Source organism: Phacochoerus africanus, chromosome 5 (assembly GCF_016906955.1).
Source record: "Phacochoerus africanus isolate WHEZ1 chromosome 5, ROS_Pafr_v1, whole genome shotgun sequence".
Taxonomy (NCBI): domain Eukaryota; kingdom Metazoa; phylum Chordata; class Mammalia; order Artiodactyla; family Suidae; genus Phacochoerus; species Phacochoerus africanus.
Genome location: NC_062548.1, coordinates 78,251,025 through 78,272,889, shown reverse-complemented (window position 1 = coordinate 78,272,889; position 21,865 = coordinate 78,251,025). Strand labels below are relative to the sequence as shown.

Below are 21,865 nucleotides of genomic sequence, written 5' to 3'. Positions count from 1 at the left end.
GAATCCAAGCCACAGCCATGACCTACATCATAGCTGCAGCAATGCCAGAGCCTTAATGCATCGGGTCAGGCCAGTGATTGAACCTACACCTCTGCAGTAACCTGAGCTGCTGCAGTCGGATTCTTAACCCACTGATCCACAGCAGGAACTCCAAGGAATTTTATTGGAGATTAAGATGCTTTGGGTGGAAAAAATACATTAGAATATACTGATGCAAGGATTTTGTCAAGTCAGAAATCTTGGGGTCAGTAGTCAGTGGCATCAACTCTCAACAGTTTCTGCTTTTCTTCTGTGCAAGATAACCATCCACATTTCACACTTCAGGTTTCCTCCTTTGTCTCCCACCTAAGATCTTTAAATAGAACTGATGGGTAAGAGCAGGAGGGGAAAGACAGGGTTCTGTCATTTTGCAGCTTTTTCATTCCAAAGAATTTCCTTGCCCCAAAGTCTTAAAAAAAAAAAAAAAGAGCACTTACAGCCTGCCAGCTGGCAGCTAGCCAGTCTATGACCCCCATCTCATTCAATCTTAACCACCCTGTGTGATAGTACCCTTATCCCCATCTTACAGATGAGAAAACTGAGGCTCAGAGAGAATAAATGACTTGCCCACAGTCCAACCGCTGGTAAGAGGATCATCTGGGATTCGAACCCAGGCTTGCTTAACCACAAAGCTTACCGTCTCATTGATCCCAGGTAGCATTCTGAAAGGCAAGCTTCCAAAACCAGCCCAAGGGGGGTGTATGAACTTTGCAGAGCCAGAGTGGAGCCTGGACAGATGGTACTGTGGACAAGATTGAGTGTAGTGACCTCAACTCCCTTTCGCTCTGATTAGGGGGTTACATCCAGCCAATAAACATAAACATATTTTGGAGGTTCTTGAAAACATACTGATGATTTGGATTTGTTTATAATCATAGCTTAAAACAAGAGAGAGGAGTAGGTTACATGCAACCAATAACCTGGACCCTATCAAGTACATCCCAAACTAACCTCATTCCTAGAGGATGATGGAGCCGACTGTTGTTTCTATGGCAACAAATCCAGCGAGCACATTGAGTGGTAGGACTGAGTCAAGGAGTGGATTAGGGATTTAGGTGGCCTGTGAGGCTGGGGGAAAGCACAGGAAGTGGGGTGGTGAGAAAGAGGAAAAGGGGCTTGGAAAAGGAGGAAAGCCTGGTGCAAAACAGCAAGAAAGACTCAGAGACCTTGGCCCAACCATTCTTTCATACGGCTCCCTTGTCTTTGGGACACCATGAAATAAGCCCCTTTGATTTGCACCCATTGATTCATCATCATCATAGTAACTAATATCTGTGGCACTTTCCCTGCATTAGGGACAGATCTAAGCATTTAATCCATAGATTTTATGACAACCCTATAAAGTGGGTATAACTGTTATCCTTAATTTACAGACAAGGGGAGTAAGGTACAAAGAGGCAAAGAGTCTTGCCTAAACTCACACAGCTATAAAGTGGCAGAGCTGTACTGGAACCTGAAATTATGGCCCCAGGGCTACCAAGAGCCATGCTTAACCCATGTTACACACAGCCCTCATGGGCTCAGATTGCAGTGCTTTTCTTTTCCAAAGCACTGTTGTTGTGATTAGTGGTACCTGGGAACACCTTATGCTGGAATGACTTCATAGTACTGTCTAGAAAACTGTGTTATCTTAACTGTCTATATGGTTGCCTTTGGCGGGGGGAGGGGGAGCTTTGCTTGAGGCATGTGGAAGTTCCCGGGCCAGGGATCGAACCTGTGCCACAGCAGTGACCTGAGCCATAGCAGTAACAATGCCAGATCCTTAACTTCTAGGCCACCAGGGAATTTGATGGTTACTAATTATTGAATACCTACTACAAGCGAGGCACCGGATAAGCCCTTTGAGCATATGATCTCATTTAATCTTTACAGCAATGGGAAATGGGCACTATATTTTTTTCATTTTAAAAGTGAGGAGACTAAGGTTTGGAAAAATTAAGTAACTTGCATTAAGGCCACACAGCCTGGAGGAGGAAAAGTTGAGATTTGAACCCAAATCCCTAAGACTCCACACATCGTGCTGTTAAACATTTGGTGCAATTTCTCTATTCATTTCCTAATATGTTTTTATGGAGAAATTGTCCAACCCAGAAGCATTTATTTACGTAAAAAGTGTACTACTGAACAGATGAGTTCCCTTGCCTTCAAAGTATTTAAACAGGCATTTGACCTGGGATGTTATACCAGGGATGTCATGAATCAGGTTGAAAAAACTAGATGATGCAGGTTATGATGCAGGAGAAATAAGGGCTTCACTGAATGCAATGCCAACTTAAAATAACATGTCCCATGAGTGTGGGAGAATAGATGCTACTCACAGTTCTGCTTTAATTAGACGCATAGTTTTGAGTGTCATGTAGTTTTCCTTTGAATTCTAGCTCTATGTCATAGGAAAAGAGAAGTTGGAGGAAAAGGAGAAGTGAAGGGAGGTGTCTTCACTTGGTTGGAGGTGTCAGTCACGCTGCCTCCACCCTCAGCAACGAGTCATGATGGCTTCTTTCTGTGAAGCTACACATGCACAGGAAGGCCTGTCCCAGTGTGTCTGTTTATCACACTGACCTGGAGTCAAGGTCACTTTCTCCCCTGTTCGGCTGTGCGTGAACCTTTTGAAAGCAAAGATGGCTTCCTGTTCATTCTTATCCCCCCACACCCAGGCCAGTGTCTGATGCACAGGAGCTGCTTTATTTTTCCTTATTTGTTGAATGTCTTAAAGAAAGAAACTCATCTAAAAGAGGCTCAGAGAAACCAAAGGATCGGAAGTTCATATTTTAGTAACCTAAATAAATCTTTTTTCCCCTTTTCCCCCCATATTTAGATATTCATGTTAAATATGTTCTTAAGGGTTTTGGTTTTGTTTATTTGACTTGGTTTTTCGTTTTTGTTTTGACTTGCAGTTGAGGCCCAAGGGTTCAAATGAGGGCAGGGCACCTGGAATTGGAAACCTGAAGGGACCATAGGGACCATGGGTTTTGGGGAGACATGTGTAGAATCCGAGGGTGGACTGGAATCTTAAGTATTCGGAGAAGTATTTATTTGAACGTCTCATTTGTGGCCTGCATTTCTTTTACTAATCTGATGATCTCAAGCATGCTGGGGAACTCAGTCATTCAGCTTTCTCCCTTAAGTTATTCAGCAAAAGATTTTTTTGTTTTTTTCCCTGAAACTTTCCCCGAATAGGACTCCAAAACAATCCAGTGTTTCACACCTTTGAAGACAATCAGCATCTATTCTGCTTGTCTCTTTGGGGGCTTAAAACATCCTGTCCCTTTGGGGCTAAAACCTAATAGTTCCTTCAATACTTCCTCAAGAGAGATGCCATTCGGTCACTCTCTTTTGAACTAGCTCCTCTCTCTGTAGCTTTGAGGTTTCCCGAACTCAAGGTCATTATCCAGGTGCACCTGTAAGCACAGAATTACAGGGACTAGGGAGTATTTATTGGGTGTTCGCTGTGTTCTGGAGCTTGCCCTAAGCAATTTACATGGATTATTTTATTTAATCTCCCAGTCACCCTAAGAAATAGTAGTATTGTCCCCGTTTGTCAGATGTTAAAAATGAGGTTAAAAACTTCCTCAAAATTCCCACAGTGGCGTGATGGGTTGATGATCTGCCTTGTTTCTGTGATATTGTTGGTTTGATCCCCAGCCTGGCACAGTGGGTTAAAGGATCTGGTGTTGCTGTAGCTGAGGTGTAAGATGCAAATGTGGCTCCGATTTGATCCCTGGCCCTAGAACTTCCCTATGCCTCGGGTGCAGCAGAAAAAAAGAAAAACAACAAAAAAGAACAAACAAAAACTTCCTCAAGGTCACATTGTTAGAATGTGGCAGAGCTGGGATTTGAGCCTGGGCCATTCAGCTTCAGAGCCCATGGTCACTTACTGGTTATACTCCTTAAATGGTTAGAATATTACTTTCCTCACTTTAGAGCCTATGCTTCTATTTATAAAGCTTACAATGACTTGGTAGGTTTTTTGACAGCCTGCACCAAATTACTGACTTCCAGAGCCTTTTTTCCTCACATGCCCAATTCCCCAAATCTTGGCCAATTCATTTTATAAATCTTTAAAAAAGAGTATTCAAGAATAAGATTTTATCGTATTTAATTTGCATTCATTTGAATGCTGTCGACACAGTAAATTTTTGCGTTTATTGGACCCAAACACCTCTTCTTTTGAGAATTGCCTGTTTCTATTGTTTGCCCATTTTTTTAAAAAATTGGGAGGATTTGTCTATTTCTTATTGATTCTAAAGAGTTTAAAAAATATGTTAAGGATATTAACCTTTAATGATATGATAATATATTAAATAACCACAACATTTTATTTGCTTTTCAGTTGTTTAGGAGGTTTTTGTTGTTGTTTTTTCTTTCTTTCTTTCTTTTACTCTATAGAAAATCAGTTCTTTTATATGGTCAAGTATCTTGACCTTTAAGATTTCTTCTTTTGGTATCATGCAATGTCAGATTCTTATGCACTAAACTACTTCCATGATGACGTGTAGTGACTCACCTGGAAACTTTAAATCTGACTCAACATCTAAAACCTGCTCATTTTGACATGTAATTGTATTGGTTTTGGCCTATAATGGAAGAAAGCAGACATATGCTGTGTATATATGTGTGTTTGTGTGTAAATTTATACTTATATATAAACCTTACATAATATCATAAAACCTATCTATTATATGTGATAATATTATGGTGTGATTTATGATTTAGATGTGCTTTATGATTTTAATCCTTTTTTTTTTTTAGGGCCATACCCATGGCATATGGAAGTTCTCAGGCTAGGAGTCGAAACAGAGCTGTGGCTGCGGGCCTACACCACAGCCACAGCAACGCAGGATCCGAGCTGCCTCTGTGACCTCTACACCACAGCTTGTGACAACACCAGATCCTTAACCCACTGAGCAAGAGCAGGGGTCGAACCTGAACTCTTATGGATTCCAGTCAGGTTTGTTACTGCTGAGCCAAAATGGGAACTCCTGTCTTATGATTTTATATACACACATATTTATGAGGTTACTTAAATAGCTAGCCAAGTGGGCTAAAGATTGATTTAGATTCTAGAATGACTCAAAGTTTTGTGAGAACCAAAATGATGGCATCTAAGAGGAAGTGAAAAGAACATCTAATTGGGAACGAGGAAACCTGGATTCTAACCATAGTTCCACATTAACTGGTCAGGTATACTAGGCGCAGCCCCTTAACCCTTTCTTACCTGTATGAGGAGGGTGTTTGTAGTTGATCCTAAGTGCCTTTCTAGCCTGGGCATTCCGGGACCACACTTCCGGTTTTGCTCTTGGGTGAGCATCAAGAGGGTAAAGGACAGAAGTTCCCGTCGTGGTACAGTGGTTAACGAGTCCGACTAGGAACCAGGAGGTTGCGGGTTTGATCCCTGGCCTTGCTCAGTGGGTTAACGATCCGGCATTGCCGTAAGCTGTGGCGTAGGTTGCAGACGCGGCTCGGATCCCGCGTTGCTGTGGCTCTGGCCTAGGCCGGTGGCTACAGCTCCGATTAGACCCCCTAGCCTGGGAACCTCCATATGCCGCGTGAGTGGCCCAAGAAATAGCAAAAAGACAAAAAAAAAGACAAAAAAAAGAGGGTTAAGGACGGAGAGGGGCAAAGTCAGGGGTAGTGGAGGGAAGGTGCTGCCTTATGACTCCAGTGAGGAGCTGGCAGGTTCAGTAATGGCTGAGAGGAGGGAGATGACCCACAATCCCACCATCTGAGCCTAACTAACCACTACCAAGTCTGGAAGAAACTCCCCCTTTGTAAGCTGTCTTCCTCTTTTTTTTTTTTTTTTGTCTTTTCTATGGCTGCTCCTGCGGCATGTGGAGATTCCCAGGCTAAGGGTCAAATCAGAGCTGTAACCGCCAGCCTACGCCAGAGCCACAGCAACGCGGGATCAGAGCCACAGCAACGCGGGATCCGAGCCGAGTCTGCAACCTACACCACAGCTCATGGCAACACCTGATCGTTAACCCACTGAGCAAGGGCAGGGATCAAACCCGCAACCTCATGGTTCCTGATCAGATTCGTTAACCACTGCGCCACGATTGGAACTCCCCTCTTTTGTTTTACCGAGTTCCGCCTCCTCAGGGGACACAGTGACCCTGAATCCCAAATGACATATCCTTCTTTAAGTGAGCTGACAACCCCTGAGGCTCCACTTGAATTTAGAAAGCACAAACTCATTTTGAACTGTTGGCTCCAGGGGTTTTAATTGTCGACAGAAGGAATGCAGTGCTGGCTGACCTCTCCCAATTTATCCCTCTTCCAAGGTCAAAAGCCCTGAGTGACTCTGGCAATTATAAATCTTTGATAAGTCTGAAGTAGAGTATAAAATTTGAGTCTTGAAAGGCATTTTAGGAGTCATCTGGTGCAACTTCCTACTCCTAGCTCTGTGAATATCTTTTATTATTTTCAGTTATTGAAACTTTCAAAGACTAGTCTTTCCTAAAAACACATTCCCAAGTTTAATGTGCAGAAGTGTTGTTCATTTGTTTATTAATTTTTGCAATTTTTTGAAAAATTTCAAACCCATAGAGAAGTGAAAAAAAATAGTATGACTACCTATATATTCTTTCTCTAGATTTATCACGTCTACTTTTGTCTTATGTCTCCCTATCTTTTATTTCTATGTAAATATATGCACATATTCTTTTTTTTTTTTTTTTGGCTTTTGTCTTTTTAGGGCCCCACTAGCAGCATGTGGAGGTTCTCAGGCTAGGGGTCGAATCGGAAAGCTACAGCTGCTGGCCTACACCACAGCAACACCAGATCCGATCTGCTTCTGTGACCTACACCACAGCTCACAGCAATGCTGGATCCTTAACCCACTGAGCGAGGCCAGGGATTGAACCTGCAACCTCATGGTTCCTAGTGGGATTCGTTTCCACTGCACCATGATGGGAACTCCTTTGTGTGTGTGTGTGTGTGTGTGTACGCACACATTCTCATGCTGAGATATTTGAGAATAAGTTTCAGACATCATGTACTCTCATGCCTACATACGTTGATATATATTTTCTAATTATTAGAACATTCTCCACATTTTTCCAAACTGTATATACCATTTTCCACTCCTGCCAGCCACATGAGGAGTTCCAGTTACCATCCTTGCCAAGTCTTGCTCTTCTCAATCTTTTAAAATTTTTGGATACTCTAGTGTGCATGCAGACGCATTTCACTGTGGTTTTAATTTGTGTTTCTCTGATGGATAGTGATGTTGAGCACTTTTCAGAGTCTTTTTGGATATCCTTGTTAATGAAATACCTCTTCCAGTCTTTTGCTCATTTAAAAAATAGATTGTATTTTTTCTTATTGATTTGCAGGAGCTCTTTATATTCTGAGTTTCTTTCTGGTAGATATAAAACAGAAAGACATTTGATTGAAATTATTTAATGTATTGGCATAGTGTCTGATGCCCACTTTTTAAAAAGAGAAATAATCCAGTGTTAGCATGAATAGCTATTCTGCTTGTACAGAAAAGAGATACTGTGTTTTAATTAATTTTTTTGTTCAGTAGCTAAAACAAAGGGAACACTGGGACAAGCAAAATTATAGTCCACGAGTATTTATCTTCTTTGCAATAAATAGCTTTCCTTTTGGGCAGCTGGACCTTTATATAGAAGCTCTTGGTATTTTAAGATAAGCAGCAGGATCTTCTGGGAACTGGACGATAATTCCATTTTGTGGTAGTCATGACAGGGTGACATCGTGGGTTCAAAGATGAGAGGCGAAGAACCCTATTCTCGTCCCTTTCCAAAGCCATCCCAGATTGTAGACAAGAAAGAGAGACTTTCTTGATGTCGTCAGAATGGTTTTCTATTGCTCAAGGGGCAGTTGACATTAACCCAAACTGAAAACTTTCCTGGAGGCCCCATTGATGTGACAGCATCACACTGGCCTTAGAGACCATTCTGCAAGTGATTGCCTTACCTCTTAGCCACGCCTGTGCACAGGACTGTATCCTGAGTTTCTTCTTGACATTCCCATTCAGAGACAATCTGCTTAGACACAGGATGGAGGTAACTGCAGCTAGCACGCCACCGTCTATGGCTTCCACGCCCATCATTGACACAGCTGGTGATGGTGGCACTTTTCCGGCAAGTCCAGCTTCAGGCTTCAGCTACCATTCAGTCTAAGCTGGTCCTTGAAGTAGAATCTGTTTGCCATCCCTAAGTTGAACCGAACACTGGGCAGGGTTGAGAGCAGAAAACAAGCCACAGAAAGGTTGTCTGAAGTACCTAAGAAGGAGAATTGGGATCTCTACCATGTTCCCTTGGCAACAGCCCAGGAGAGACTTATGGGCTAATTATAGATGTGTGTACATTTTATCTTAAAACTTTTTTAAAAAGTTCCAGCAGAATGCCATTCCCCTTTACCCCTAAAGGCTGCTTTCCTAGCGGCTTGGGCACGCAAATGTGGTTCACCTGCATTCACACTGGCCAAAGCTAGGCTATTACCCAAATCTTGTGCCACTGATCAAAGAGCTTTAGAAAACATTAAAGCCCAGCTCTTTTTGTTGTCATTACAGGGGAGCATGTTCAACACCTGGAAACCCATGTGGGTTATATTGTTAGAAGATGGAATTGAATTCTATAAGAAGAAAAGTGACAGCAGTCCCAAAGGGATGATTCCTCTGAAAGGAAGCACTCTGACTAGTCCTTGCCAGGACTTTGGCAAAAGGATGGTGAGTCATTAACCGTGATGAATGCCTTGTCAGGCACTGACCTTTGAGTCCCTGCAGAGCCTACAATGTGAATGGAACTCCTTGGGCCAGTCCCTCTCACCACCACCCACTCTCCATCCTGGGCATTTGGGCCTTTTGTGGCCAGGCGCTTCTAGAGTGGGGTTGACTCAACTGTTGTGCTTACGGGGGATGTCAGGTCCTTGAAAGGAGTCATTCCTAATGGGCTGTGTTTTGATTACAGTTTGTGTTTAAGATCACAACCACCAAGCAGCAGGACCACTTCTTCCAGGCAGCCTTCCTGGAGGAGAGAGATGGCTGGGTTCGGGACATCAAGAAGGCTATTAAATGCATTGAAGGAGGCCAGAAGTTTGCAAGGAAATCCACCAGGAGGTCCATTCGACTGCCAGAGACCATTGATTTAGGGTGAATTGTCTGTGTTTGCTTTCCTTCACTCTCTGCTTCTCCCACTGCACCCCTTGAGGAAAACTCACAACAGATCCTGCTCCAAGGCTTCCTTTGTCCACCTCTGAAGGCTTTAGCTACCCTTCCAGGTCTTTAGTCCTGCCACTTGATGTACTAAGATGTTTACCTGGGGGCCTAGCGGCTGAGGAGAGGAGGCTACTGGAGTTTAAACTCCCTCATTTTGGGGAATCTTGGAAAAGAGAGAGAGAGACTGAGAGAGAGAGAGAGAGAGAGAGAGGGAAGGAGACAGCTAGGAAAGAGAGAGAAGGAGGGAATGCATCATTGCATTTATGGAGTGGCCATAATAAGTTAATCTTAAAAGAGAGCTTTGGGATCTATAGGTAGGTAAACAAATAAACAAAAAAACAGGCAGGGATATGTGTCCAAGTAGGTAAGGTTTCGAGTTCAAGTTCCCCCCTCCTGGGTGGCAGCCATTTGTGCCCTGACCTAGTTTAATGGCCTCTGATGTTGACCAGCCTGGAATTGCAGGTGATAGTTGTTACCGAAAGGTTATCACATGAACTCCTTTCTCTAGGAGTCTCTTTGCTTTTGGCTGGTTTTTTGCCTCTATGTGGAACGTACCCTGAAACAGGAGCCCTGCTAGGGAGAATTCCATGTTGGCTGCTTAAAGCGTCCCTCCAGGATTCTGTTTACCAAATGAGGAGGAATCCTAGGAGGGGACTGAGAAAGCCTTCTGCATGCCTCATGCAGCACTTGGCAGGTCACAGGAGTTTGATAAAATATGCATGTTAAGCTTGGAGAGACGGGGCACTACCTCTCACCAAGGAAATGTTTTGGTAAAGACCTGAGAGAAGATGCTAAGTCTCACTGTAGCTGCTGGGTGGGGTGATCAGGGGACCACATTTCTGGCCACAGCCATGAGAGCTAAGTGGGAAGGATGCTGGTACGGGATAGAGCTACATAATATGTGAAAGTGGACTTCTGTTCTGTTGCTTGCAATTTCTCTGATTAAAGCTATTTTATGTGCATCATCTCAAGGGCAAAAATGAGAACTTCTCTTTTGCTTTATCTCATAATTTGTAGAGTAAGAGACAAGTATAGTCGCACATTGACTTTCTTGGACACAGTTGTCCACCCTAGATGATCTCTTGAGGGACACTTAAAGGACAGAGACCTGAGGATTGAGGCGTGAGGACCTTTAATTTGTGGCAGCTACTTGGGGCAATTCTCCATCTCAGATTCTAGGAGTTAAATCAACAGAATTTAATGAAGTGAAGAGATATCAAGTGCCATCCTAGTACATGTTACTGAATGCTGTGCAGGCCACAGAGTTGTGCAAGTATGAACTCTGCCCTTTAACCACTTATGATCTAGTGGAGAGATTAGGCTCAGGGTTCGCCTGGGGAGGGGGAAGCTTGGGCTCACAACCAGCCTCCCCAAGGTGGCGAGTCCCTGAGAGGACTTGCCATTTTGAAAGGCTCCCGCTCATCCGCGTGTTTTCTTCTGTGCAGTGCCTTGTATTTGTCCATGAAAGACACAGAAAAAGGAATAAAAGAACTAAACCTAGAGAAGGACAAGAAGGTTTTTAATCACTGCTTCACAGGTAAAAGGCCTTGCGAGTCTGAAGTGGGGTGGGTGGGTTGGGTGGGGGGGCAGGTGGTCTGGAGGCCTCGCTCAGCCTTGTGTGTGGGGGGTGGGGATGTGGAGCATGGTGGGGGGATGGGGTCATGGAACGCAGACTGGTGGACGTGATCATTGAACTTCTTCGCCAGCGTAGAGAGAGAAATAAGGATAGAACAGAACTTTGTTATTCAAGATAAAGTTTCAGAAGTTCCACCTATATCCATCAAAGAGTCATTTTTTTCCCCCAATATGTATGGGTGTTGAAATAGAGAGAGATGAATAAGATGATAAACAGGAATCAAGATATACAACATCAGATTTAAGTGACAATATTAGGGATGTCTGAGGCTTCACAAGGTCAGGCATTATGTGTTATGAGTTTAGGTAGGTGGCGCAGGGGTTAAAAACATGTTCTTTGGTGCCAGACTGCCTTGGTTCAAATCCTGGCTCTGCAACTCACTAGCTGTAAAACCTTAGGCCAGTAACTTAGATTCTCTGTGCTTCACTTTCCTTGTCTGTCAATGAGGGATAGTCATAGTGCACTGATTTTAAGACTTGCTGTAACTGTAATGCGTTTAGAACACGCTGAGTACTGTATGATGCAAGCTCTTAATGTGGTTATCATGACGAAGAAGTCATATGTCCACACAGACAATCAATTCCGTGAGTTCAGAAGAGAGAAAGAACTCAGGGGTAGTTGGGATGAGTAGAGGTGGTGCCTAAATTCTTCCCTGAAAGATTAGTGGAATGTCATGAAGTGCTTGTGGGAAGGAATCTGATGAGGAGGCTGCGCAGAGAATGGTGAGGACAAAGTTATGGGGCTGAGATTTCCAGAATATTCATCAGGGAAAGAAAATAACCAGCTTGGTAGGGCTGATGGGTCATCAGGGGGGAAAATGGGACATACGGTTTGGGACTAGGTTGTCAGATATCAGATGTGGCTGACTTATGGTGATAGGAGAGGTCAACAGAAGAAAAGTCAGAGAAGATGCAACAGATGCAGAATCTAAGGGAGGAGTTCCCGTCGTGGCTCAGTGGTTATTGAATCTGACTAGGAACCATGAGGTTGTAGGTTCAATCCCTGGCCTCACTCAGTGGGTTAAGGATCCGGTGTTTGAGCTGTGGTATAGGTCAAAGATGCAGCTCGGATCCCGTGTTGCTGTGGCTCTGGCGTAGGCCGGCGGCTACAGCTCTGATTCGACCCCTAGCCTGGGAACCTCCATATACTGCGGGTGTGGCCCTAGAAATGACAAAGAGCCCAAAAAAAAGAAAGAAAAAAGAAAGAAGAATCTAAGGGAATTGTCCATCCAACAAATAATTCAAGAAAATGGTCGAGGTTAAGGTCAGGAAGGCAGAGGGATAAAGGGGATGCCCCAGGGTAACTGGGTAGTATGCCAGGGGAATTAATCCTCACCAAGACAGAACCTCTGGAAATGGAAACGAGGGGGAGGTTCTGGTATAGTTCTGGGCATGAGGTCCAGGCCAGGCTTATGTTTGTATTACTGAGTCCCAAAGTATTGAGCTTGAACTTCTTAAGTTCTCTCCATTGAAGATCAGAGCAGGTTCTAGAAATGCAGGTGAGTTGAACTTTCATGTGGGAGTCAGGTGGTCTCAGCAGAGAGACAAGAGATTGGGACTCAGGCACTGCTGACGTGTGATGGAGGACCTTGAATGTCAGGTGACAAGGAGATGAGACTGAACTTGTTTTTCAAGTGTCAGCATCTCGAGTGAGCACATGTGGAATCTAGGATGAGGACACTTAAGTGAAGCCCCACTGCAGGTGTAACTCAGGCCTAAGGTCACTTGAGTCTTAATTTTCTCATTCTTTTTCTTTTTTTCTTTTTTAGGGCCACACCCATGGCATAATTTTTTCATTCTTAAAAGAAATTTGTGAGTTCCTGTTGTGACTCAGTGGAAATGAATCTGATTAGCGTCCATGAGGATGCAGGTTCAATCCCTGGCCTCACCCAGTGGGTTAAGGATCTGGCGTTGTCATGAGCTGTGCTGTAGGTTGCAGACATGGCTCAGGTCTTGTGTTGCTGTGGCCGTGGTGTAGGCCAGTGGCTATAGCTTCGATTTGACCCCCTAGCCTGGGAACTTTCACATGCCTCAGGTGCGGCCCTAAAAAGACAAAAAAAAAAAAAAAAAAAAAAAGAAGAAGAAAGAAAAGAAGAGATCTGTAATTACTGCCCTACCTCTTAGAGGGTCACAGCAAAGATTAAAAGCAGAAATGCAGTATTAGTGTATCCTTCCAGAGAAAGAAAAGTGGGCAAAGCCTTTATATATGAAATTCATGGATGCTGCACTAATCAATGGCTTTCGGTCTTGTTTCAAGGATGGCACACCCTACTGCCCTTGCTTTGATGACCCGGGATCTGTTGTGTTGCCTCCCTGGTTGGCTACACTTGTACAGACTATTTTTAATACACAGCTTCCTTGTAGCCTGCTAATAATCCAGTTGGTGGGTCAGTTTCACTTTATTCTCTTTGCAATCCTCCCTTGAGGCCCAACCTCGATTGAATGGCTTCTCAAGGTTCCTGTAAGACCATGCAAAGCCATGACAGTTAGTGCAAGGGACATCATCAAATTCTAATTTAAGACATACATGTCTGATCAGGTTTTCTGCTCAAAAACTTGCACTGGTTTTTCATTGCCTGATTTCTTAATGTGCCAGCAAAGCTCTCCCCACTCACCCGGGGCTTTCCTTTCTCTCCTCTTTCCTTCTTTCTACCGACTCCCCCCACCCCCGACACTTCAGCAGGTCGGCTTCGTGCCTGTGTGTGTCTGTTCAAGCTGCTGCTCCCTCAGCCTCTGCTGGTTCCTCTCAGTCCCCACCTGAGTAGATGCTTGGCAAACTTCTACTCAGTGTCACTTCCTCTGTGAATCTTTTCCCAATGGTGTACACACAGTACCCCTCCCTGCCGCCCCCACATCTTCCTGAAGATTCAACCCAGCAGCTCCACTGTATTGACCCACAGCAAAGCACTTGTTACAACACTTACTTTTCCCCCAGATCCACCTTTTCGATTCCCTGGGGGAGCCTCCCCACTACCTATCATGGTACTCAGCATCTAGCAGATAGTCAGTAAATGCTTGGTGGTTAATGGGATAAATGAACGGGTGAGTAAAATCTATTTCTTTATGCGTGCATTGCTCCTTAAGGAGCAGGTAGTTATTTTAAACAAAACCCAAAAACCTTTGACATGGTTCCTTTTGTTTTCAGGTATCTATCCCACTGATTTCACTTTTCCTTCTTGGAATAGCAGGGAAGATGAGACATATCTGACCCTTGGGTGTGCTGCAGCTCTCCAGGGGCAACTGGCAGCAGCTAGGTCTTTGGTAAAGAGAGTTAACCTTCCCTCTGATGGTCCCATCCAGGCAACTGTGTCATCGACTGGCTGCTTTCCAACAATTCTGTTCGGAATCGCCAGGAGGGCATCATGATCGCCTCCTCCCTGCTCAACGAAGGGTACCTGCAGCCCGCTGGAGACCTCTCCAAGAGCGCGGTGGACGGAACTGCTGAGAACCCTTTCCTGGACAACACCGATGCCTTCTACTACTTTGTGAGTGAGGATGCTACCTTTCCCCTCTCCCTGGAGTGGGGGCTGCCTTGGGTGGGTTCTAGGTTGATTTCAGTTTATATCTGCATACCTGGGAGGAAGAGGCCCACCCTGCAGAGTTGTTCCATGTCCCTGACTTGACAGCTGGCCCCTCCACAATGCTTGTCACATCCAGTGAGTTTGTTTAAAGGAAAATCCTGTCTACGCGGATAGTTTTCTTTACCAACTTCTAAAACTTTGCTATGTCTATTCTGATTCTAAGCAATAATTCATTTATAAGGAGTTCCCATTGTGGCTCAATGGGTTAAGAACCTGACTAGTATCCCTGAAGGAGGCGGGTTTGAGCCCTGGTCTTGCTCAGTGGGTTAAGGATCCGATGTTGCTGCAAACTGCAGCATAGGTCACAGATTCTGCTCTGATCTGATGTTGCTGTGGCCAAGGCCTTAGCCGGCAGCTCTGATTTGACACCTAGCCTGGGAACTCCCATATGCCTCAGGTGTGGCTGTAAAAAGAACCAAAAAAAAAAAAAAAAAACCAAAAACCAAAAACCAAAAAACTTATTAGGCCTCAGTACATGCCAGGCAGTCACCTAGACAAAGGAGATACAGTAGTGGAAAAAAAAATAACAGGCAAAAATTATGGCCCTCTGGAAGCTCCCTTTCTCGAGGGAGATGTGTGAAAGCACAATGTGCAAGTTGTATTTTTTTCCAAAAATACGTTCAAATATGTGACTCAGTATAAAATGCGTTCATCCACGTTCCCTCCCTCAGGCCTCTTGTGTACTTGGGGGCCGGTGCTAACCGCAGATTGGGAAATGCTATATGACACAATATGGACTTTGGGTTATGTGAGGAATCGGGCAATAGTGGATTTCTGGGGGGATTTTGGCAGTTTTGGTTCTATTTAGGGTCAGAGCAAAAAGTAAGGAAGCTACCTACAAAAATGAAGTGAATTTCCCAGAGAGAGTTTCATTTCACTTTGGGGGAAGTTCCCCCATTAGAATTTTTTTTCAGAATTTTGATCTGATTGTTTATAGCCATTTAAATGTAGAATCTAAAAATACCCAGCACAGTGGCTTCTCTTCCTCTGTGTGATTCATTGCCCTCTTATAGCTGAGCAAGTCCCTGTTCCTTCCTGACCTCAGAGGATGTGCCGGACATGTGCTCTGGGTCTCCTCAGTAGAGGAACTGAGGGCAAGGTCATCACAGAGACTGTGTTGCATGCACAGTGTCTTATAAATGAGCCAACTCTGCTTTCAGAGGTGTGACCGTGAGGTCCCAAGAGAAGGAAGCCTTTGAATGAAGAAATGTGCTGAGCTAGACTTTGAATATAGCTTGGGGAACTCAAGAAAATGGAAGGATATTGACAAGATCGTACCTGAGTGGGGACAAGAGAGCATCTAGCAAGAAGAAATAAGCATCTAGAAATAAGAATAGTGGGAGGGGGAATGAGCTAATCAAGGACAACCTTTAAAGTTCAGGTTAGGACATGAACCATAAGGGGAAGGAGAAGGTGCCTACCCCAGTGGCTGGATGGGGGGAGATGGATATGGTATAAGTAGCAATTTGCCTAAGACGGGGAAAAGACACTTGCTCTTTGGTCTCCCAATAGCCGGACAGTGGGTTCTTCTGTGAAGATAATTCCAGTGATGACGATGTGATTCTGAAAGAAGAATTCAGAGGGGTCATTATCAAGCAGGGATGTTTGCTGAAGCAGGTAAGTGGCCATGACTCTTGCCTCCCAGCCTTCCCCCCTTACCAGGTACTTTATATCTGAATTACCAAATGGTATTTTGTTTGTATGGCCAATAGGCAATTAGAAAATGAAATGGACTGAGTGAAAGATAGACAAATATCTAGGTAGTTGATCAAAGTGGCATGAGGCTGAGAGGACAGAGGCAGGAGGGGCAGAAGATGCACCTGGAAATAGGGAAATTCCTCTTTTATCAGTTTTTCAGGAAAAAATGTTGATCTTTTCATTGGCTGGAAGATATTGATCAGCTGAGAGATGCTATGCAAAAGACTCAGATGCTTCCTAGTGAAAGTCCTTCCATTTTTTGGCCTATTCCTCTTCCCTGAAAAATAGTCAGGAAATAGGAAAAGGCCATACCCAGGTCAACTGTGCAGGAGCAACAGCAGACAAAGGTCAAATCCAGTCAGAAGGCATAGGCTCAGTCATTATTAGGTGTACCAGGTACCAGCCACTGTCAGTCTGAGAAGAGAGGCTGGGGTGAGCTGAAGAGTTCTAGTTAGTTATCAAGTGCCCACGCACAGGGTGCCAAGACATAAGAGAACACAAGGGCTTCACAAGAGTGAAGAAGCCAGGGCCAGCACCTAGTAGTGGAAGAAGTAACAGGAAAACATGGGCATATTCAGGGTGAAACAACTGATACTAGCATATGTTGTCATAGAAGCCAAAGCTGCATTATGAGGCCAAGGTCTTGCCCTTGAGGCTATTCTGTGAGCTGTCTTAAAGGCACTGCTCAGTATATATCAGAGAGAATCTGGTTGCTGTAAGGGTATTTCTGGTCCCATGGGACTGAGAGATTTGACTAATCTTGTAATAGGAACCCGACCTTCCAGAGTGAAGAGGGAAGAATGAAATTTGAGCATATATTTACACTTCAAAAGGAGGATTTTGGGCTGGCTGAGATTCAATATAGATAGGGATTTTGAGTTTCACTAAGGGGAGTGGGGGCATCAGTGTGGAAAACTTACCTTAACATCAGGTTTTGAGAGAACACTGTCCTAAGAAATAATACAGCCACGATTTAGAAAGACTTCACAAACTATTCTAATAACTTTTATGACAGGCTGCTCACTGACTAGATAAAAGAATAAGCATAGGAGCAGGGCCAGCCTTACATAAGGAAGGCTCTGTCAGTGGCCTGTAGGCAGAGTTCACCCATCACTACCTTCCTCATGGGTTTGGACAAACATTCCCATATTCCTGACTCTTTGATTCCAGGTGCTGAAAGGTGGCTGTTAAGACAGGAGTAGCTTGGGAGGGAATTTCATTGTTTTCTTATTTTGTTGATCTCTTCTGTCATTCTACATAATTATCAGCCATGAATGACTTAGTTTTTGAGTTAGTTGATCTGACAAGCCTTAGTTTAGAATGGAATCTTGAGAACATGGAACCTGAAGGTGGAAAAGGGGTAGACAAAGTCTGGGCTGGACTGGAGTCATATCTGGGCAAAGGGCCCAGTGGAGTGGGCTGGATGGGCATGAGGATGTGTTGAAGATTATGGGAACGAGAAGTAGGCTTGCTTCCCAGTTTTCCTTCCCCTTCCTTTATGTGGCCTTTGATAGGTACAATTTAGCTTTAGATCACCTAATAAGTGCACGTTTTAGTTTGCCACAGATCTGTTAAATTTGCTCCCCAGGCCAATCAAATCAGAGTCCCTGGATTTTACAGGTCCCCAAGAGATTCTGATATGTGGTCAATGTTAAGAGTCACAGAGCTAACCATTTTCTTAAAAATTAATTTAACACTGTCTAGTCCTATAAACCTCCTTTTAACATTAAGAAGACATGAAATCTTTGTTCATTCTGGAATTGTGTTCTTTTTTCAATAGTTTCCCTTCTCACTTTTTAAAAACCTCTTCTACTTGAATTGACAGCCCCTTTTAATGTTTCCAATCTCTTATGTCAGTGATTTATCATCCTGGTTCATATCAGAATCATCTGAGAAATTTTAAAAAAATCTCCTCTTTAAATACCATAAAACTACCCCCCTCCTGCCCCCCGTGTCTACTGTTGGGAGTTGGCCAAGCTTAACCTGCACAGGAGGCTTATCTTGAAAAAGGACACCTGTGCTCCACCCCTCACAGGTGAGAAGTAGCTGTATCCAACTGGAGGTCAGTCTCCTCCAGCCCCAATCCTCCCTCCTCCCCTCATCCCCGAGGAAATAATTCTACTTGAGGGTTGTAGCAAGTTTGAGGATGAATGACATTGGATTCTATTCAATATAATCTTTTTTATGTAATTTGTTCTGTTTCAACCATGAACAAAAGACTGGGTTTCTCAGCCACATGTAGATTATTTGATGAAGAGGGCCATGTTATGTGTGTTTCTCATATCTGCTGCAGAGTTGTTCATCTGTAATAGGCAATATAAATTTTACAGTGAATTAAATTGAATATAAGGTGTACCCATTCCTCAGTATCCACAGAGGACTGATTCCAGGACCCGCCATGGATACCAAAATCTGTAGATGCTCAAGTTCCCTTTTAAAATGGCGTATTGCATAGATGACATTGACAGAACAGCAAGAGTTCTTGGAAACCACAAGCATGCGTGCATTCCTTAAAATGCCTCAGGAAAATGCTCATGCAATGGAAGATAACTCTTCATTGTGTTACACTGTGATGCCAATGAGGGCTTAAGGACAATGTGGTTGGCCAGAGTTGGCTGATTTCACATCCTCCTGTACCTTCCTCTCCCATTGGCTCAAGAGTCCTTGATAGTCATACAGTGATTGCTAAGAGAACGTGACTTGTGTATCTATAGATCAGGAGGAAATAGTGTGGGACAAAAACTTTAGCATCCTCAGCCTCTGGGCAACATCAGCTAAGGCAAAGAGCAGAAACTCATAATGAGGATTTTAGAAGTTGATACTTTACAAAAGCTATTCTGTATAGGGTATTATAAATAGAAATACCCTCTGTTCTTCCATATGACTCTACAGTGTTCCTGGCTCCATCCTTCTGACAAGGAAAAAGTTCTTGGAGATGAGAGCTTTGACCAAGTGCCCTTCCAAATATCTTAGATGCATTCTTGAAAGCTGTCACTAAACTCCTCTGATCTGGCATTGTAATGGAGGCGCTGTTTGCTAAAATCACAATGTTTCATTCTTTCTATACAAGCACGGTGAAAACTTTTGGAAAATTTGTTTATGTGCCTCTCAATATGTGGAGCTTCAGAAATAATAAATAATATTCTTCATGTTGGCAAGCTAGAAATTATATATTTTCTAAAATAATTTTTTTTGGGTTCCAGAGTTGAATTTACTGTGGGAAATCAGAGAATCAGGTTTAACATAACTATTTAAACAACTATTGTAAGCTAATTGAAATAACTGAGTAATTCAAGGCAATTCCAAACAGATATAAAGTGTGTTGGGCAGCAGAGGAACAAAAACGAAAAAGACTCAAATCTTGCCTCAAGACCGACAGTCTAGACAACGTCAATGTTTCATGCTATCGGGAAAGACCCATTCTTTCTCACCATGTCAATCACAGCAACTGTTGCTTTCTATTTCCAAAGTTGCTCTTTCTTGCTGGTCCCTAATCATTGTATGTTTGGATTATTTCAATCATTTCTTAATGACCTTCTTTTTAGTTTATTGTCTTTCCCCTGGTTTATCTTTAACCTAACCAGCTGGTCCACCCTGTATGTTTTCACCATAGTAACCTTCCTAAAATGTCATTGTAATCTTTTCGCCTCTGATTCAAAAGCCATCAGTGACAATGACCTCCATGGTTTTTTTGTTTTTCTTTTTTTTCTTTTTAGGGCCACACTCACAGCATAGGGAAATTACCAGGCTAAGGGTCCAATCTGAGCTACAGCTGCCAGCCTACACCACAGCCACAGCAATGCAGGATCCGAGCCATGTCTGTGACCTACACCACAGCTCATGGTGACGCCGGATCCTTAACCCACTAAGCAAGGCCAGGGATCGACCCCGCATCCCAATGGATACTAGTCAAATTAATTTCTGCTGAGCTGCAATGGAACTCACACAACCTCCATGTTGTGTTTTTAACTGTCTCCTTCCACTTTTCCACGCTTACTTCTGCTCTTCCTCATGAACCCTGCCTTCTAGCCAGACTGGTCTTACTCAGGCAGTGTCTGAAAATGCCTTGGACACTCCCACTACTTCTCTTTGGTTGTCATTGGTCTTCCCACCCACTCTTGCTCACTCTGTGTGTCCCACGTGGAAAAGTGTAGGTCTTATGGGGCTCTCTGTGACATCCCAAACCTGGTTATGTCTCCTTCATTTAAATCCTTTGAGGACTTCCCATCGTGGCACAGAGGAAACGAATCCTACTAGGAACTATGAGGATGCAGGTTTGATCCCTGGCCTCACTCAGTGGGTTAAGGATCTTGCATTGCCGTGAGCTGTGGTGTAGGTTGCAGATGTGGTTTGGACCTGGCATTGCTGTGGCTCTGGTGTAGGTTGGCAGCTGTAGCTTCAATTAGACCCCTAGCCAGGGAGCCTCCATATGCCTCAAGTGTGGCCCTACAAAGCAATAAATAAAAATTCTTTGAAAGTAGGACCTACTATATAGCACACAAGAAACTATAATCAATATCATGTAATAACCTCTAACAGAAAGCGTGTACACTTATAAGTGAACCACTTTGCTGTACAGCAGAAATTATCACAACATTGTAAGTCAACTATACTTCAATACAACTTTAAAAAGTGAAAAAAGAAAAGAATCTAAAAATCATATATATATGTTTATAACTGAATTACTTTGCTGTACACCTGAAACTAACACTGGACATCAACTATATTTCAATAAAAAATTTAAGAACCTCAAAACCGACAACAAAAAAGTTCTCCTGAGGCACAACAGGTTAAGGATCCAGAATTGTCACTGCAGTGGCTTAGGTTGCTCTTGTGGCGTGGGTTTGATCCCTGGCCTGGGAACTTCTACATGCCTTGGGTGCAGCCAAAAAAAACCCCACCAATAATAAACAATAAATTTTTAAAAACTCATTTGAAATCCATAACTATACAAATTATTTGATTTGGACATTTGCTATTTTATATTTTTATAAAAGTTGTAAACTCTTTGAAGAGCAGGGCCGTGTCTTAAATCTCTTTATAGTCCCCATATTGGCTAACATAGGTTGTGTACATAGAACTGTCTCAAATAATGCTAAAGCTGTGTGACAATCTTAGAAATAATTTATTTTTTATTTTTATTTTTTTTCCCACTGTACAGCAAGGGGATCAAGTTATCCTTACATGTATACATTCCCCCCCCACCCTTTTAGAAATAATTTAATCCATAATTTAATAGCATCCAAAGTGTTCACGGACTCCAGTGCTGTCCTTATGACAAAGACTTGGGCCATGACCTGGTTTCTCCTAAAGTTAATATTTCATCTGTCTTTCTTCCTTTTGTTCAATTCAACATGGCTTGTCTTGAAGGTACCATGTGTACAGAGTGATGCTAAGGACTCATCCTTCTTTTTTCTCTGTTGATCTTGGATGCAGGGGCACAGGAGGAAGAACTGGAAAGTGAGGAAGTTCATTCTGAGAGAAGACCCTGCGTATCTGCACTACTATGACCCTGCCGGGGTGAGATGTTGTGCTTGATAGATCCATTCCCTAGAAGCCTTCACCGCACGCGGGCACTGGGCTTCCCGTCGGCTCTGTGGAAGCCCCTTTCCTCGTCACCCTCCCACTTCTTTTCCTCCCTCCTTCCTCCATCTTTTCCTACCCCTTCTTATTGCAAAGATCGAAGCGCTTAGGCTTTGAGGCCAGCAGAATCTTGGGGATGGAAGAAAAT

The 21,865-nt window shown here is 43.4% G+C and overlaps 1 protein-coding gene across 3 annotated transcripts in view; it reads left to right on the top strand.

Annotated features, from left to right (window-relative positions):
- The window catches only part of PLEK (pleckstrin), a 28,993-nt gene that overhangs the window by 2,499 nt on the left and 4,629 nt on the right, over window positions 1-21,865 (top strand). Inside the window, exons 1-7 of one of the 3 annotated variants that reach the window (XM_047781902.1) lie at window positions 4,952-4,987; window positions 8,576-8,731; window positions 8,973-9,154; window positions 10,666-10,757; window positions 14,156-14,340; window positions 15,949-16,053; window positions 21,571-21,654. In XM_047781902.1, the coding sequence (XP_047637858.1) occupies window positions 4,973-4,987; window positions 8,576-8,731; window positions 8,973-9,154; window positions 10,666-10,757; window positions 14,156-14,340; window positions 15,949-16,053; window positions 21,571-21,654 (819 nt within the window). In that variant the 5' untranslated portion in view covers window positions 4,952-4,972. Of the gene's footprint in view, window positions 1-4,951; window positions 4,988-8,575; window positions 8,732-8,972; window positions 9,155-10,665; window positions 10,758-14,155; window positions 14,341-15,948; window positions 16,054-21,557; window positions 21,655-21,865 lie in introns of those variants that run through there. The other 2 variants (XR_007135108.1, XM_047781901.1) reach the window with 2 other exon arrangements.